This window comes from Brachyistius frenatus, unplaced genomic scaffold, assembly GCF_029030835.1.
Source record: "Brachyistius frenatus isolate BFR_SWC_R1_liver_20210118 unplaced genomic scaffold, ASM2903083v1 Contig_85, whole genome shotgun sequence".
Taxonomy (NCBI): Eukaryota; Metazoa; Chordata; class Actinopteri; family Embiotocidae; genus Brachyistius; species Brachyistius frenatus.
In genome coordinates, this window is record NW_027210684.1 from 250,353 (window position 1) to 267,500 (window position 17,148).

Sequence of the window (17,148 nt, forward strand, 5' to 3'; positions counted from 1 at the left end):
ACACTGATATGCATGTGCAACAATATGTTGTTGTCACCAGCCAGTGTGTTTTTTTTCTATTATTGTGATGGCTATAGTACTTTATCTATTGTAAGCCCCTACAGACCTGCTTCTGCTATGATAATAGTCAGCAGAAATTATTGCATTTTTATGCAATCCAATATTAGGTTTGTTAAATTCCGGGGAAATTGAAAATGACTATGTATTTAGTCAGTGAGGCCCATGGCCTGATCAACTTCCTAAGAGTCCTCTGGCACTTTCTTTGTTTCCCCAGAAGCCAAGCAACCAATCAGCATTTTAGAGCCCAATTAGAAGTTGAATAAATAATTATTTGAGAATAATTAGCAACAACTTGGTAATTTTTCAGCAAAGATTGACAAAATTCACAAATAGGAATTGCTAGTTTGATGTTTTTTTTATAATAATAAACTCAATATTTGTTTCTTTTTTGACAGTTGTTCAGACAAAAACAAGCAACTCCAATATGATATTATGTTGTTTTTCACAATTTATCTTGTAAAAGTGTGTGTTTTCTGTTCCGTTAATTACTTAACAGACAGAAAACAATCTAATTTTAGATCTTGAGACTAGAATTTGGATTAAGGACATTCACACATTCAATGTTAAAAATTTCGAACAATTTTGCAGTTAATCAAATGGTGTAAATGCAAATAAAATGGAGTAAATCTGGGGCTGCCCAGCTGGTAATGAAGCCCAGGTGAGCCCTTTTTTAAACCATCAGATGTAACAACAAGCATTCAGTTGGAGCTCCAATCAGCCAATTATGTGGCAGCAGTGCAACACATAAAATCCTGCAGACAGGTCGGCAGCTCCTGTTAAATTTCACATTAAACATTAGAATGAATAAAAATGTGATCTCACTGACTTTATCTGTGATATGATTATTGGCAGACGGGCTGGTTTGAGTATTTCTGAATCTACCGATCTATTGGGATTTTCACCACAACAGTCTCTCAAATTTATGAAAATGGTGCGAAAAATAAAAAAAACATATCGAGCGGCAGTTACACAGACAGAAATGTCTTGTTGATGTGAGGTCAGAGGAGGATGGCCAGACTGGTTGGAGCTGACAGAAAGGCTGCAGGAACTCAGATAAGCACTCTTTCCAACTGTGCTGTGCAGAAAAGCAGCTCAGAATGAACAACACATCCAACCTGGAGGTGGATGAGCTGCGAGTGCAGAAGACTTTGCCGCATTCCACACTTTAATCTGAACACACACATATATGGATGTTCAGAGAGTTGTGAATTCATATCATTTGCTCATATCAGTTGCAGACTGAAACAAGATGATCAAAATAATCCATGTAGTTTTATCTCTGTGATTAAACCTGTGGTCAGTCTGCCTGCAGCCAAACAGCTGTGTAACCTGAGCCAATGTAAATTTGAATAAAGAAATGACTGGAGGCTCCAGCTTTGCATGTGCAGAATGTATTTGGATGTCATGATTGGTTTGGTTAGTGTCATTCAGAGAGTGTGTACAAGTCAGATCAGGGGAACAAAGAAAATCGAGGCTGAGGACGTTTTCACAAGGATTCTTGGCACATCATGGAACTAACTGTCGCTGGTTGGGAAACCATGGATTCAGATTTCGAGCCTGATTGTATCTGGGTAAGAGATGGTTGTTCATGCTTGTTTTTCATGAGGACCTCACTGTGTTTCAAGTCAAGACTTCACACACACTTTGTTCTGATTTCTTGTTACTATCATTAGCTTGATCGTTTAAACACTCTTTTAAGAGATAAAGTATTCAACTTGTATTTAAATTTACCATATTGCAGCCCCACTCGTCCAGTTCAGCAGATGGTGGCAATTTTGTGAGTCAACAATAAAAAGACTGGTTGGCTAAATTCGGCTGACAGCACTTTTTCTTTGCACTAATCTGCATTTTTATTGTTGTAACTATCACAGAAGCAGCAGGCCTTTAATTATTGATCAGAAAATCTGAATATGGCAACCAAGTCAAGAAAAGATTTTATAATGTTTAACAGGAAAACATGCACATTCAGCATCTAGCCCCACCTGGGTCATCCTACTGTAACATATAGGCTGTGGGAGTGTCTTAAACTGTAATACCCCTGAGGACCACTAGGGGCTGGCTACAAACATCCTCTGGCTACAAATAGACTCCAATTCAAAAAGCATCAATTTCTTTCATGAAATACAAAGTCAATACATTTTTACTAAAGTCATTGTGGCATCATTCGTTCTGGTGTTCTTTCTGAAAATAATTCCATAAAAATGAGATATTAGGCCTCAAAGAGAGATATGTTTGGGGGCGTGCCTGGTTTGATTGACATGCTTGGAGTGCAGTTATGTTGGCAGTATAAGTGGGCGGGGCATAGTGTCCTCAGATTCTTTGTCAGACCCATTGCTCCTCCCCAGATTGTCCAAAAATAGGGTAAATTTTGGCTCCAAAGAAACAAAATGGCTATGGTCTAAAGTACCAGAGGCATTAAAATGGCAGTTTACAAACCAATCAGTGATTTCACTAGTAGCTCTTTGGGTATTTGACAGCAGCAGTCAGCCACTGATTGTTTGCCAGCAAAGTTGAGCAAACAATAGTGTGATTTAAAGTACAATACAACTATTCCTGTTTGTGGAGCAGTTTATACTGAGAGACAGTGTAAAGCTTTGTTTTGTTACACTTTCAATGTTGTGGCTGTTCATTGCCTGAAACCTTATAGTTTGCTATCAGTCAACTACTTAGTTTCTTATGTCAGAGTTCAGAAAAGCTGAATTACAGTGAATTAAGCGTCTCCATGAGCACATCCAGTGAAAAAACTCATTTTATACTTGACTTTTGTTGTTAATGTTGATCTGACTGGGCTCCTGCAGCACATCACAGAACACCGTGATACTGTAGATTGTAGAGGAATAAAACAAAAAAAGACTTGTTTGTTCACCTTCTCAGTCTGTACGGATAATATCCAGCCATTAGTCCAAATGTGTGTGTAGGCCACGTTGAAATGTGTGTTTCTTTTGTGTATGCTGGAACAACTAATGTGCTTCTTGTGCCCCAGTCTGCTCCTTACATCCCGTCTCAGTCCAGAGAATTTCACTGAGGCAGAACAGGGTGTGTGTGTGTGTGTGTGTGTGTGTGTGTGTGTGTGTGTGTGTGTGTGTGTGTGTGTGTGTGTGTGTGTGTGTGTGTGTGTGTTGGCATGCTTGTGTGTCGGTATGAGTCTACTTTTGAGTGTGTGTGTGTGTGTGTGTGTGTGTGTGTGTGTGTGTGTGTGTGTGTGTGTGTGTGTGTGTGTGTGTGTGTGTGTGTGTGTGTGTGTGTGTGTGTGTGTGTGTGTGTGTGTGTGTGTGTGTGTGTGTGTGTGTGTGTGTGTGTGTGTGTGTGTGTGTGTGTGTGCCTGCCTCCCTCCATCCCTTTCTGCTTCCATGGTCAGATCAAAATCCCTCCTTGCTTTTCAGTGATGGTGGATGAGGTTAGGAAGGAGGAGGGAGAGAGGAAGGGAGGGAGAGGGGAGTGCAGATGGTCTGGTCAGAGAGTAAAAGACAGAGAGAGGGAGGGGGGCAGAGAGTGGCTGGAGAGCGGCCGGCTTTTTTGGCAGGGTCGGCCGGTGGGAGGGCCCATTGTGATGCAACGTTGCATAAATAATGCCATGGGGCTTCTAAATGCTCCGTTGCCATGGGGACCTTTGTGCCTCATTGAACATTGTGTGTGTGTGTGTGTGTGTGTGTGTGTGTGTGTGTGTGTGTGTGTGTGTGTGTGTGTGTGTGTGTGTGTGTGTGTGTGTGTGTGTGTGTGTGTGTGTGTGTGTGTGTGTGTGCTTCTTGGCCCCTGAGGAGGGAGAGAGACAGAGACGGAGAGAGAGAGAGGGGGCTGAGTTGTAGTCAGCTCAAGTGACACTTGTGGTTTCTCTCTCTCTCTCTGTGTGTCTTTCTTTGGGTCTCTTTTTCGCTGGCTGTGTCCTGACCCAGGACAGATGAGTGTTTGGAGGAGGGAGAGGGAGCGCTGTTGTTGTCGCTTTTTGACCGGAGGGGAGCAAAAGACATGCGGGATACTTTGTGATTTTGTGTGTCTTTGTGAAGTATGGTCCATGTGAAGGTACGTGTCCTCACTGCTTACATTCCTCTCTCTTCCTTTTACTTCTTCTTTTTTTTTTGTTATTCCTTTTTGCCTCTTTTTCACCAGCATTTTCCTCAGAATAAATTCCATCATGGTGCCTGCCTCTTCCTCTGCAGTAACAGGTGTCTGCCTGTCAGCCCTGAATTGGAGGGAGTAGAGATTGGAGGGGAAGAAGTGGGGGGAGGGTGGAGGGGGAGCTTTTGTTTGGCTGTTTTTAAGAAGACTTACATCTGAATTCTCATGGCTCACCATCAAGCCAGTTAGTCAGCCTCTCAGTGCACACTACGAACATCAAAAACACTTTTCATCTGTTCCTTCAGCTGCCACAGAGATGTTGCCTTGAAGTAGGTTTTCTTCTTTTCTTGTTTTTTTTTTCTTTCTTTACATCAGCAGATTGGGGTGTTTAGATCGATTTGGCTGCATTATAAAAGTCTGCAGTTTGGCTGCATGCAGTGGTGTTTGAGATGTAAATAAGATATGCAGCTTTATCTCCGTCTATCTACGGTGGCTGGTTTGTATTGGCATCAGAGGATTACAGCTTTTATCTTCAAATTAGCCTTTTAAGTGACGAGATCATAGACGCAGAAATCACCAATGTGCCTCTGGCGTGTGATTGGCTTCTTGCTAAAACTTCAGCAAATACTGTGATGATCAATTTTTGCCTACTGAGTGCTAAAAAAAAAAAGATGTTTTAATGTTTTTTTTTTTTATTTTGATCCTCAGTGGAGCATAAACACATCCATGCATCAACCTATTAAAGGAAGTGTAAACAGAGGAGAGTGCAGACTCTCCTCTGTTTACACTTCCTTTAATAGGTTGATACTGTTAAACATCGAGAACAACATGCAGATGTTGTTCTCGATGTTTAACAGTCCTCACTTGAAAGACTTTGCAGTTTTTTTTGTGTTAACATTAGCAGACTGTGGAAACATTTCTCACACACGGTTACACTTTGTGTTTCACTGCAGAACATATCTGACATTTGTCAGTTTGCACAAAGTACTTAACTGGGCCATGACGTCAATGGGAAGCTTTATCTAACCCTGGCTCTGCAGTGGGTCTATATATCCACTATATGACACAGCAGCTTGCCCTCATTCAGCAGCGTGTCCTCATGTGCAGTGTATTTATATGTTTGTGTGCGCACATGTATGGCAGACATGTTTCTGCTTACTGGTGTGTGTGCGCCTGTTTGTGTGCCCGCTTACCGTTAATAAAGAGAAGATGGTGCGTAATTACAGTGAAATTTGCAATTTGATTTGTTAACTTATTACATTAATGATTCATTAGAATCACATTGTATCATTATGATGGGGAGCCTGGAGCTGCCTGAGGCATCATCAGCATGTTAAGCTCCCACGGACCAGCGCTCTGCTCCCCATCAGTAGTCTCAGCCTGAGAATATGCATTAAGAAAGCACTATAAATAGCGTTAATGTGCTTTGTTATATTGAGGTCATTTCACATGGTAAAAAAACTAGGGTGAAGTTTGGTTGTTTCCCTGGCAGTGTTTGTGCAAACAGACTTTTATTCACTTTTTAATGAAATGCAATTGCTTTCTGAATATTTGAAGCTTAATTTGGCTCCATCAGGGCTTTTTGTCTTGCAGTTATTGCTTGAGTATAACACAGTTCACTAGGTTTATCAAAGGGACTTATTTTTCTTTTAGGAATGATGGATATAAATATATCTAAACTGTATATGAATATAATACATGCACTTTTTTTTGTTCCTATCTTTGTTTTTTGAGGAGCTCGGATCTCATTTAGAATAGCTCCTCTTTATTCAAATGCTGCCTTGGGAACAATGATTGATCGCATCCCCTGCTCTAACACAACGTATTGTAATTATGTCACCTCCTATTATTCAGTGACCAACCAGAAACTGTGAGAAACCCGCACTGAGATCTGAATGCTAACTCTGAAACCAGTGCTCTGTATACCGTAGGTACTCTGTGTTCTCCATCTGATGTAAAACAATCCAGTTGGATTCATTGTTTTTTTTTTTCACAAATTGGTAAAATCAGTTATGTTTAATGAGCTATAATGATCGCAGCAGCAGACACAAATACTATAATCAGCTGCTGGTTTGTTTGTGCATCAGTTAATTAGTGGTTATTCATCACGCATAAATTAAGCGTAAAAACAATGGGCCTCTTACAAGGACCATCCACAGGAATAGATAAACTGTTATGAAGTTGAAATACATTACTGAAGACAATTTTTTTGGCAGTTAGTATTTGGCATGCTCTAATTATACACACTCATATTTCAACAGCTGATAATTCACATTGCTGTCCAGATTTCATTGTCTCCTGGGTGATCCGATCACAAGTGGACAGCTCTAAGTCCAGGTGTGATCCGACCAGCTCAGACCACATTCTACTGCGTCATTCACATTCTTTCAGCTGTTTGTATGCGATCGTGTTCTTGGCCACATTGAAGGACGGCCTGCAGTCAACTCCACTTAAACAATACAGAAACAACATAATCCAATAGAGAAAAATGTCCTGCCTGAATCTGCCGAGTGCAGCTGAACTGAACAGAAAATGTGAGAGATTTGCTTGCAAACTGCAAATTGAACTGGCGGACTATAAAGCAGCTGTTTATTGAATAATATCTCATGGGGCCACCCTTTACAGCAGCACAGCTTTTACATGGCAGGTAGGTCTTTCCAATCATCTTGGACAATGTGCCACAGTTCTTGCGTGAATTCTCTCTCTCTCTCTCTCTCTCTCTCTCTCAGTGACCCATGATGTTAAGTTCAGGGCTCTGATGAAGCCACACCACCTGCTGAAAGACTCCTTCTCGTTCTTGTTTTTGTTCGTGTTGCTGAACGTAGCTTTTAATGACTCTGTCTGGGTGTTTGGGTTCATTGTCGTGCTGCAGAATGAGCCGATCAGATGTCTCCCTGATGGTATTCTGAGATGAATAAGAATCTAAAAATGTAAAACGCCTTAAGCTTTAGGACAATGCTACTGCATATGGAATGAGATTTAGGGCATTCATTGCGACTGAGGGAAGTGTGGTGTTTCTGCAGGGGGCGATACGCTGCAGCTAGTCTTTAACTGCGATGATGGGATCGACAATCACTTCCTTCACATTAACCAACACAGTAACAGAAGGATCCATACAGCGACAGTGCATGGATGATTTGTCAGGCGATCATTAGAGTAATGCTTTCATCTGAACCTGACACCTCATATCAGAAAAAAATAACATAATCCATCTCCCAAAAAAACCTGTGGCAGAAAAGCAAATGTCACATTTATGACGGCTTTAGTTCTGTGTCACAGTTCTGCAACATGTCAAACTCTTCTCTGTGAATGTCTGGCAGTGTGAAGCTGGCAGACACAGTGCTATCTGGCCTGTTTTCCCACCACAGACTGCAGAGTCCATTTCACAATAATTACAAATGTGTCGGAGACAACGGAGCCAAAATAATATTCAGGATGACTGTAAATGTGACAGTAAATAAATAGGCAGATTGTTTTAACACTCTCTCCTTCCCTCCGTCTCTCTTTCTCTCTCCAGGAGTTGCAGTTTGAACGTCTGACCAGGGAGCTGGAAGCCGAACGACAGATTGTTGCCAGTCAGCTGGAGAGATGCAAGCTTGGCTCTGAGACCGGAAGCATGACGAGCATCAGGTGTGTGTGTGTGTGTGTGTGTGTGTGTGTGTGTGTGTGTGTGTGTGTGTGTGTGTGTGTGTGTGTGTGTGTGTGTGTGTGTGTGTGTGTGTGTGTGTGTGTGTGTGTGTGTGTGTGTGTGTGTCTAACACCTGTCAGATCCTCTTCTGTACACTCTACCTGTGTGTCAGCTGTGGCCTTGCAGGTGACTGGCTTTACAGCTGCTCACATTAGAGGTTCACTCCTTGATCTGTGTCCAATGTTCATCCGTGTCCTGAAATCCACCATTCGAAAACTGAAAGGATCATACATTCCTCTGGTGCACCAGATCCGTACCTTTCTCTCGTACCCTCACACTTACTACAGTAGTTATTTAGCAGAGCGGAAACATGGATTTCTATATTTGTTTTTAACCTGTGCCTGTTTTGGCCGAGTTTTAATGTGATCCAGCAGTTTATTTGGCATTACTCAAAGTTGTGTTCCCAAACCAAAAGTCAACTGTATGTTTCTGGTGACCTACACCACAGTCAAAGTCTGCACAGCCAAAAGAAACATTGGCAGTCGTTTAGTTTTGTGTTCTTAGCTAACTGATGAACGCAAGTCTGACGTTTATGACTCTTTTAGCACTGTTTTGGACCTCATAAAGGAAGTATCTGAATTCTTAGCTGATAAATGCTCCTTCAGTTGTAGTTGTTGACTTTACTGTTCAGTGCTAGAAAGCCAGCAGGGGGGTTATGTTTATTTAATGTTTACTACAGGAGAGTTGAGAATGAGCCTCAACAGTTTCAAAGCTGCATGTTACAAAACCAAAACAATGAGCTGAAAGATGCTAAAACACCATAAAGAGTTCAAGGGAACTGCAGACTCTGGTGGTCATTCTCTGTTGCTTTTTCGCCACAAGTGACACCTTTCATATTACACTGGTATTACAAAAATTTGGACTAGTGCAGCTTTAATATACTCTAAGCCAAGTTACGATATTACTAATAACGCAAGCTAGGCAACTAGGCATGTAAACATGAAACACTATTGATTGGTCATTAGTGAAGTAATTTTTTTCCCCCTTTCGAGCAACACAAGAAACGTTCAGTCTACTGGTTTCAGTAGTTCAACAATGCAAGCGTAGCTATTTGTACCAATTAGGTTTTTACATAACTTCATTCTGGTAATCATGTTCACTTTAACTGACCTCATTTTAAGAACACGTTAGCTGTTATCAACTCTCTTGTTTCAATCAAATTATACATGCAGAAAAACAAGAGAGACACGACAAAGACAAGACAAAGAGCAATTAGGTCATAATTTTGTAAAACTACGTGTTTCCTCGTACAGAGTCAGTAAAACCTCAAAGATGGGCACTTAAGACCAACCAGGAACCATGAAACTGTGGTTTGTACACTGTCAAACCCTCAATAGCCGACTTCACGTATATGACGGGATCAAGTTGCCACCCTGAAGCTGTTAACTGCATACTAATGAAACATAGTACCTTTAAGCCGAGAGGTGTGAGACGGAGGGATCCTGTTGCCCTGCAAGGATTTGAACTTGAAAAAAATTTGAATGCCGAATTGACACGTAGAGTAAAGAGAAGTAATGTAGATATGATGTGATTATGTGACCTCACTAATGATCAACTATTTCCACAATGGGAGCCTTAGCAGTGACAGTTGTGTGACTTGTATCAGAGGTGGTAAGAAGCATGCAAACCTCAACTTTTAAAAGTGCTAAAACTATTCTGCTCATTCTTCTTTGCACAAGAGACAGCAAAAATTCTGTCATTTTGCAGCATTATTGTGCTGACTCTGTCAGTATTAGATTGAGCCCCGCAGCTGCTTATAGAAGTTCAAACAAAGTTTGGCTCAGGTTTGATGGCACTGAATACAAATCCTAATTTTTGCGAGAGTAACGATGTTATTATCCATTAGAAACAACGATGGCTTCTCACCAAAACAAATCTAACAATGTGCAGCTGTCACAGTAGTCTATTGTTTTCAGGGCCTTCTTATTTATTTCTTTACAAGAGTAAGAAAACTGTACACAATGTGAAGCGACTGGCATATTATCTGCCGCTGATTGAGTTTGGACCTGAGCCTCGTCACTGTCCGGAGAACAGATTCTACACGTTCCATAACAGTCCCAACGTGAGAACGGCACTCCTGACACAATAGTGGTAATACACTTAGCCTGCCTCTCAGGACAGTGTAACACGATTAAAGCCTCAGTCTCCACTTCTCTGTCTCACTCCCTCTCCAGTACACACACACATAAATAGACGCACACAATCCATCATCGTTTCTCCTCTTTGATTGCGTTAAGCGAGCGGGGGATTCCGTCCGTCTCAAACTAATTACCCTTCTGCCTGTATTGTAATTCTCATTTCAATTTGAGGGATGGACCAACAAAGAGCAGGAAGACGGTCCAAAACCAATTCATTCACCAGTCTAATTAACCGGTGTGTGTATTTTGGTCGTCAATGCTGCATTGAGGACCTCACTTTAAAACAGAAGCAACATTGTATGGAAGAGGTGTCGAAAAAAACAAACCACAACTTCCACTTCATCAGCTAGATGCACACAGATGGAGTAAAAGCTGTCCTCTCGCTAACTCGATTAGACGGGTTTATTATTTAGTGAGGGGCAGAGCATCTTATGTATTAGTTCCATTTATTTTTATAGGCCATCCACTTTGTTTGACTTGGAGGTAATTACTAAATGGAAAAATGGTGTGGCCAAACTAAAGTCCAACAAGGCAATATGCAGGAGGTTTGTAATGCCTAAAGCTGGTAGAATTTATTGTTCAATTACCTGTGAAACATTAGTATCACTGCTGTTCTGAATCATTTTATTCAATGCTGCTTGTCCTGGAGAGAAGGGCCAGCAAGTAATCGGCAACTACAATATGAACAGAACTTTATCTTGGTAGCCTTTATGGCAAGACCTATTGCTGTATTGTGTGCAGCTTAAATTCAACTTCAGTGGCTTAACAAGAGTAAAACTAAATGCAAATTGTTCCAGTTGATTCAGTTTGTCATTTTAATGAATAGTTATAGTTGAAGAATATTAATAACTTTTTTGTTGTTTCTATTATTTGCACTTTCTTTGTTTGGCTAAGTTAGTATACGTATGTTAACATCTCCTAGGTGCATTTTGGCTGGTGCAGTGCTTAGTTTTCTTCTTTATTTAAATATTTTAGAAGATTGAAAGTACATTTTTTTGCTATCTGTTTTGGTTACCGTCAGCAGTCAGGTGTAGCATAAAATGTAGCCCAAAGGTGAGACAAATGTTCTGTACAAATATTTATACAAAACATATTTTAGAGTCTTGCAGCAAACTAGATTATTTTGAAATGCTAACTGTTCATTCTAAAAAAGAAATTGCTTCTGTATTCCAACATTGTATTGGTGTATTTCCATCTGCCGAGACCCTCATTCTTTGTAAAAACATGTAGGCCAGTACATCCTCTAGTTATTTTCACAAAACATATATGTTCATTTTGTGTCATTCCTGACTTTGAACCAGTTATGGGGGAAAAAAAAGAACACTTTGCTTTTAGTACTTTTTTTTTCATTGAAAGAGGTTTTTATTTTGTCAAGCAGCAGCATAAAAGCTGTATCTTCTCAACTCCTAATTATCCACAGCCAAGAATGATCAACTCAATCACCTCTCTCTCTCCAAATTAAACAGCACATCAAATGTATAATTTGTAGGATAATTCTATCTAAACCCTGTTAATCTGTAATATCATCAAGGTTTGTGAAACTGCTCTAGCTAACAAGCTGTATCAGAGATTGTCAGACAAATCCGTCACAGACAGTCTTATTGTCTTTCCCAAAGCACCAGCTCTAATTTCTACCCCCAGATAGATAACAAGCTTCATACACTAAGGCACCACAGATACAATATGACCCAATGGTGATATGACCAGGGACGATACAATGGTGGTGTGTCAGTTACAGACGCTTTTGCTGGTGGAGGTAGCCAGACAATAGAGGACTGAGCTGCGGAGTTGTGTTCATGAAGTGTGGCCTTTCATGGGTTTGTTCTGGGTCAACTTTCCATTTGGAAATAGAGGACGGACAAAAAAACTCAACTATACTGGAAATAAAAAGGTTTTTTTTGTGTTTCATAAGAAGTAAACTCCCCAAAACCAATTGATACTTGATACAATTTTTTTTTCCAGTAGCAGCCAGTTAAACACCCTTTCAGTTGACTTTCTTTGTCTTGAATGTTTAGCTTTGATACCGCTATTAAAGAGCAGGCAAGTACCTAATAAAGCAGAAATTGACAGATACTCACGTTAAACCACGGGAAAACTGAAATATGAATGAGCGTTGAGAGCGGCCATGTGGCTGTGGGGGTGCTGGTAGTTCAGGAATCTGCTCCTGTTGTGTTGTGAAAGATAAAGACTTTCAGAGGTGCTAATGAGCTCTTCAGCTCTGCCTTTGTTTCCAGTTTTAATCAGTCACCACAGGTCACAGTGTCTGCCCAGGCATATGCTGCTGCTTTATCACTTCAAAAAGCACAAATCCATTGCGTGTCAGTGAGGGACTGTGTGTGTGTGTGTGTGTGTGTGTGTGTGTGTGTGTGTGTGTGTGTGTGTGTGTGTGTGTGTGTGTGTGTGTGTGTGTGTGTGTGTGTGTGTGTGTGTGTGTGTGTGTGTGTGTGTGTGTGTGTGTGTGTGTGTGTGTGTGTGTGTGTGTGTGTGTGTGTGTGTGTGTGTGTGTGTGTGTGTGTGTGTGTGTGTGTGTGTGTGTGTGTGTGTGTGTGTGTGCTGCTCAATCACTCAAACCGAGTTTTTGTCTGTGGGAAGAAGAGAGTGACATATGTTGCCTCATCAGTTAAAGGACCATCCTGCCTCAAACGGCTGCAAGTTAAACTCCGTCAGTGTTTCCGGCTTTAGATAGAACAAGAGGTGGAAACGAACAGAGGAAATGGTACATTATTGTGATTATGGTTTTCTTGCACTATGCTATCCCACTGTATTTGTCACTTAAACCCAATTACCAACCCTGTTCTCTCACTCAAGTCTCTGTGGGGGCTTCAGCAGTTCTAGATGAATGGTCCTTGTAGCTCATTATCAATATTTTACTGATATGTGCATAAAGTGTTTCACATATTTCGCAGCTGTTGTATATTAAACAAATTTAATAGCTGAAGTGTTTAATCAACGAGTTGTATCCAAGCTTGCCAAGTTCTTTTATTGTTAACTTTTACTAATTTTTTTTTGTGTGCCTTGGAGAGAGGCTCCCCTTCTACTTCAGCTTCTTTTGTTAGTCTGTTTCCATCCCATTCACTTTTATATTCTCTTGTCTTATTAGCTCAGTTTCTTGTGTCCTTTCATATTTATCTTTTGAGCCCAGTCCACATTTTCTCTTTCCATCTTTATCTGACCTCTTTTCAAGCGGTCAGCTGTCTTTCTGACATAGAAACAAAGGTTGTTTGCTCGAACAGTACAGTTGGAGTTCATATTTTGAGCCCTGTGGCTGTTTTCAGTTGGGCCTGGTTGTACAAAAGGAAAACATGGTCACCAGTCAGATCTAGACCTTCAAAAATAGTTTTGGGCATTTTTTAAATGTCTGTGATGTCATCACAGGATATCAATCTCTGAATTGGAAAGCTGAAACATAAGAAGGGAGGAAGCACTGCAGGAAAGAAGAGTAGCTTTTGTCTGTGTCTTGTCTTGAGGTGTACCTCCTTCAGCGCACAGTTTACCGTCTCCCTGGGTACAGTCCTTTTATCTAATTGTCTAAGTGGACCTCTGACAGCGAGCTCCCACACAGCAGATACCTGCACTCTGGTGGCCTCTCTGTGGATAGCTGCCTCTCAGTCCAGGCTATCAGTCTGCCTCTTTTGGCCGGCCCTATTTGCGACATTTGCCTGGTAATCGGATGCACGGCGGCTTGCTTGTCTGGCCGCTGAGTGTTGAGTGTACATATATGTGTGTGTGCGTGCATAGGCAATGGCTGTAACCACAGCACTCGGCGGGAACCACCGCCACTCATTTGGCGGGAAAATGTGACCCGTCTAGCGAGCCCAGCGAGGGCCCATTACCCAGAAGCTGTCAGGGCTGTCGGCTGCCAGCTTCGACTCACAGCACTGCAGCTCTCCCCTGAGCACAAACACACAAACAGAGATGTTTGCAGAGGGGTGCAGTTTTACTGAGAACTGCCTCTTTTTATTAAATTCAAAAACTCTGCTCTGAGAAAACTCCCTAATAGACCTGAAGGAAGGAAAACGACTTTCTCCACTGAGGCAATCTGAAGAAGGCAATAAAGTTCGATGTAGAACATTTCCGACAAAGAGTCAATATCAAGCTTGTTGGAGAAATATATTCACACACACGTCTCCTTAAAGAGTAAATCATGACTAAGAGTAATGAAAGCTTTAAAACTAACATCTAAAAATATGCAATTGGCCTTTAACTTGTCATCAATCTATTTAACTTGACAGATACCTGTTTATTACTATAGACTGCAAGAAAATGTTGTTACAGTCCCACTGTGCTAATAAACCTTTTCACTGTCGAATAGAAATATAGAAACTTTGTCCTGTGATAGGAAGTTACAAAAATACTGCGGCCATTAGTCAAACAGCTAATTATCTCCTATATGGGATGGAGATTCAAAATATTTAAAAAACAATGGAATAGACTAAAATTAAAACAGACGTTCAACCATAACTAGAAATTTGTGATTGGCCTTATCTTATCATCGACCGATTACAGCCCATACATAATTTTCCTGTTGGCTGAGCGAGGGTTAGACTTCTACATCTTTTTTTTTAGCTAACTGTTATTTAAGCCTCTTTTCTACAGTTAGTAGCAGCTTGGCTTGACCCTGCTTACTTGTTTGTTTTGGTTTGTCATTGAGCAAAAGGCTCGGATAGTACCTGGTACCTTTTTTGGGGTCTCCTCCGTCAAGGTTGCAATCAAGCTCAGTCGAACCTAAAAGGTGACATAAAAACACAGTGTACCTCTGATTGGTCAGAGAGAATTGTCAAAAACCCTGCGTGTGCGTCAACTAGTCAAGCTACAACTACTCGAATAACGGCAAGCCTCAAAACTCTGCATTGGTTAACTGAGGAGACGTTCCTCTGTTTGGTTGCCAACGAAAGGATCCAACAACTATGTATCGTGTTGATGTCACGGTAGGATCGTGGTTGTCACGGTACTTTCAGGGTCTGGAGTGGAAAACAAAATCCAGATTGTACCTGGAACCAAAAGCAAGTAGAGTCGAGTAGAGTAGAGATGGTAACGGCTGTGGAAAAAGGGGTTTCAGTTTGCTTAAGATACATCTTCTTAACATCAAATGTCCCTGTCTAGAAGAAGCAGGAAGTGTTGGAACGAGACAGTGGACGTATGCAGAAAGAGATGCCAGGGGTCACTCAGTACTGTAAGTGAAGCCATCCAGTTGTGTCTCGACTACCGTGCCCCATTTGAAAGGAGTTTGTGATAACACTACCCACTGCAGGGAGGGTTAGCTGTTAGCACGGAGAGTAGTTTGAGCTGATTGTTTGGGTTTAGGTTGTGTTACAGTCAAGCTCTGCAGACGAGGACCGGTTGCACAAATCAGCAGACTGCTCATAACTTTTCTGTTACTACTAAAGTGTTGGTACCAGACACAGTTTTAGCACTTCTGTTCCTACTCTTCTGTATTCATCACAAATTCCATTACAAATACGTAATTATTCCCCTCAACGTCTCTCCCACAGATACAAAGAAAGGTCCAGAGAGTATAGATAACATACAGTGCAATTCTCCGTTCCCTGAATGGAGTCACATATCGGCACTTGTTAAGTGAAGTAATTATATTACGAATGCATGTTGCACACATTATGCTTGGTGTTTTCAAACAACATACACAGAGTCAGAATGACAAGCCTTGCACTTTGCTGAGGCTGAGTCATAGACGACACACACTGTTAGTGCTACATGTGCATATAAAGTAGAGTTAATGTCTTTTTCATCGTCACACAGTACTGCTGGCCCTTGAGCTACAGTTGAGCTGCAGACTTAAGTTGACTTTATGGTTGTGGACTTGATTTTTGAGGCATTACAGGGATGCTGAGGACAGACGATCAGAAAGAACACAGAGTTAGCGAGGAGGGAAAAAAAGAGTTAATCTGGTGACGTTGCTGCTGCTGTAGCTTTGGTTTGACAGACGAGCTTCATGTTACTGCTGTAATTATACCCAGACCACGCTTTATAGAGAGCCCGTAATTTAGTGCATCATTGCAGAATATGGGGAAACCTTTACGGAGAGTGCAGTAAGGCTTCTTTATTGTGTGGCTGTACACTCGCGGCACTTCAGGCTCATTACAGACTACAATCAGAAAGGAGCAATAAAGGCTGCCATTTTATTTTATTAATGTCTCTTTATATATTAGCCTGTTTATTCCAAATGCTGTGTTTCAGTCCTGCAGACTGGGGCTCATCTTTTACAACTTAATAGACATACATAGCATTGCTTCATCAGCTCGATACTTGAGGACTTTTCCCTTTTTTATTAGCATTGCTTATTAATGTGGTTTTGAGCTGATGGCATGGTCTCAGATGTAAAACATGGTTGGATTGGATTCTAATATGCTCTGTATTTTTGGGTGTGGATGGTAGTTTGTACACACACTTAACATACACAAGAATTTTGTAAGAATTGTGATTTTTTTTTAAAGTTTTTTTTATTTTAACTGTCATTTGTCAATACTTTCCACAGTACTGTTTAATATTTTGGTTTCATGAGATGCTGCTGCACCTGTTGTATTGTGATAATTACAAATGGCAAATGGCTGATTTTATATGGTGCTTTTATCTGAAGTGCTTTAAACACACATTCACTCACAATGGCAGAAAGCTACCATACAAGGTGCTGACCTGACCAGCAGGATTTTCTTTTTAAGCAAATCTCTGCATTCATATAACCTTTAGAGCCAGTTACATTTGCACTTTATAGCACTACAAAAGTCCATTGTACACCTGTATGTTGGGCAAACTCACCGTTTTGCCTTTGAACAGCAAAAAACGAACATAAAAATATTATCAAAACTCAAATTATGTCTTTATTTCATATACAAATGAATTAAAATATATTTCAGTCAGTTCTGCGGGTCCCGAATAGAGAAGGTTTTATTCAATTATTCAAGATGACATTTTAAGTTATTTAGTGATAACAGTGAAGTTATTTGCTGTGTTTAAGTCTTTATTCTACCCAGGATAACCAATGTGTTTTTTTTCTCCCTTTTTTCAAGTTTTGATGTATTTATTTATGTAGATGGACGTCTCAGACCCCTCTCTCAATCGTGCCCATGAACTGCATCATCCCAAATCACATTACACGCTCCTCTCTAAATGCCAGTGGCTATGCTGCCAATGAAATGCAGACAGCCTTTTTGTTAAAGGCCACTACCTTTCAGCTCTTGTCCCCGAATG

The 17,148-nt window shown here is 40.9% G+C and overlaps 1 protein-coding gene across 5 annotated transcripts in view; it reads left to right on the top strand.

Annotated features, from left to right (window-relative positions):
* The window catches only part of ctnnd2b (catenin (cadherin-associated protein), delta 2b), a 180,830-nt gene that overhangs the window by 52,867 nt on the left and 110,815 nt on the right, over nucleotides 1-17,148 (top strand). For 4 of the 5 annotated variants that reach the window (XM_069709815.1, XM_069709816.1, XM_069709817.1 and 1 more), the window contains exon 3: nucleotides 7,634-7,746. In XM_069709815.1, the coding sequence (XP_069565916.1) occupies nucleotides 7,634-7,746 (113 nt within the window). Of the gene's footprint in view, nucleotides 1-3,977; nucleotides 4,081-7,633; nucleotides 7,747-17,148 lie in introns of those variants that run through there. The other variant, XM_069709819.1, reaches the window with a different exon arrangement.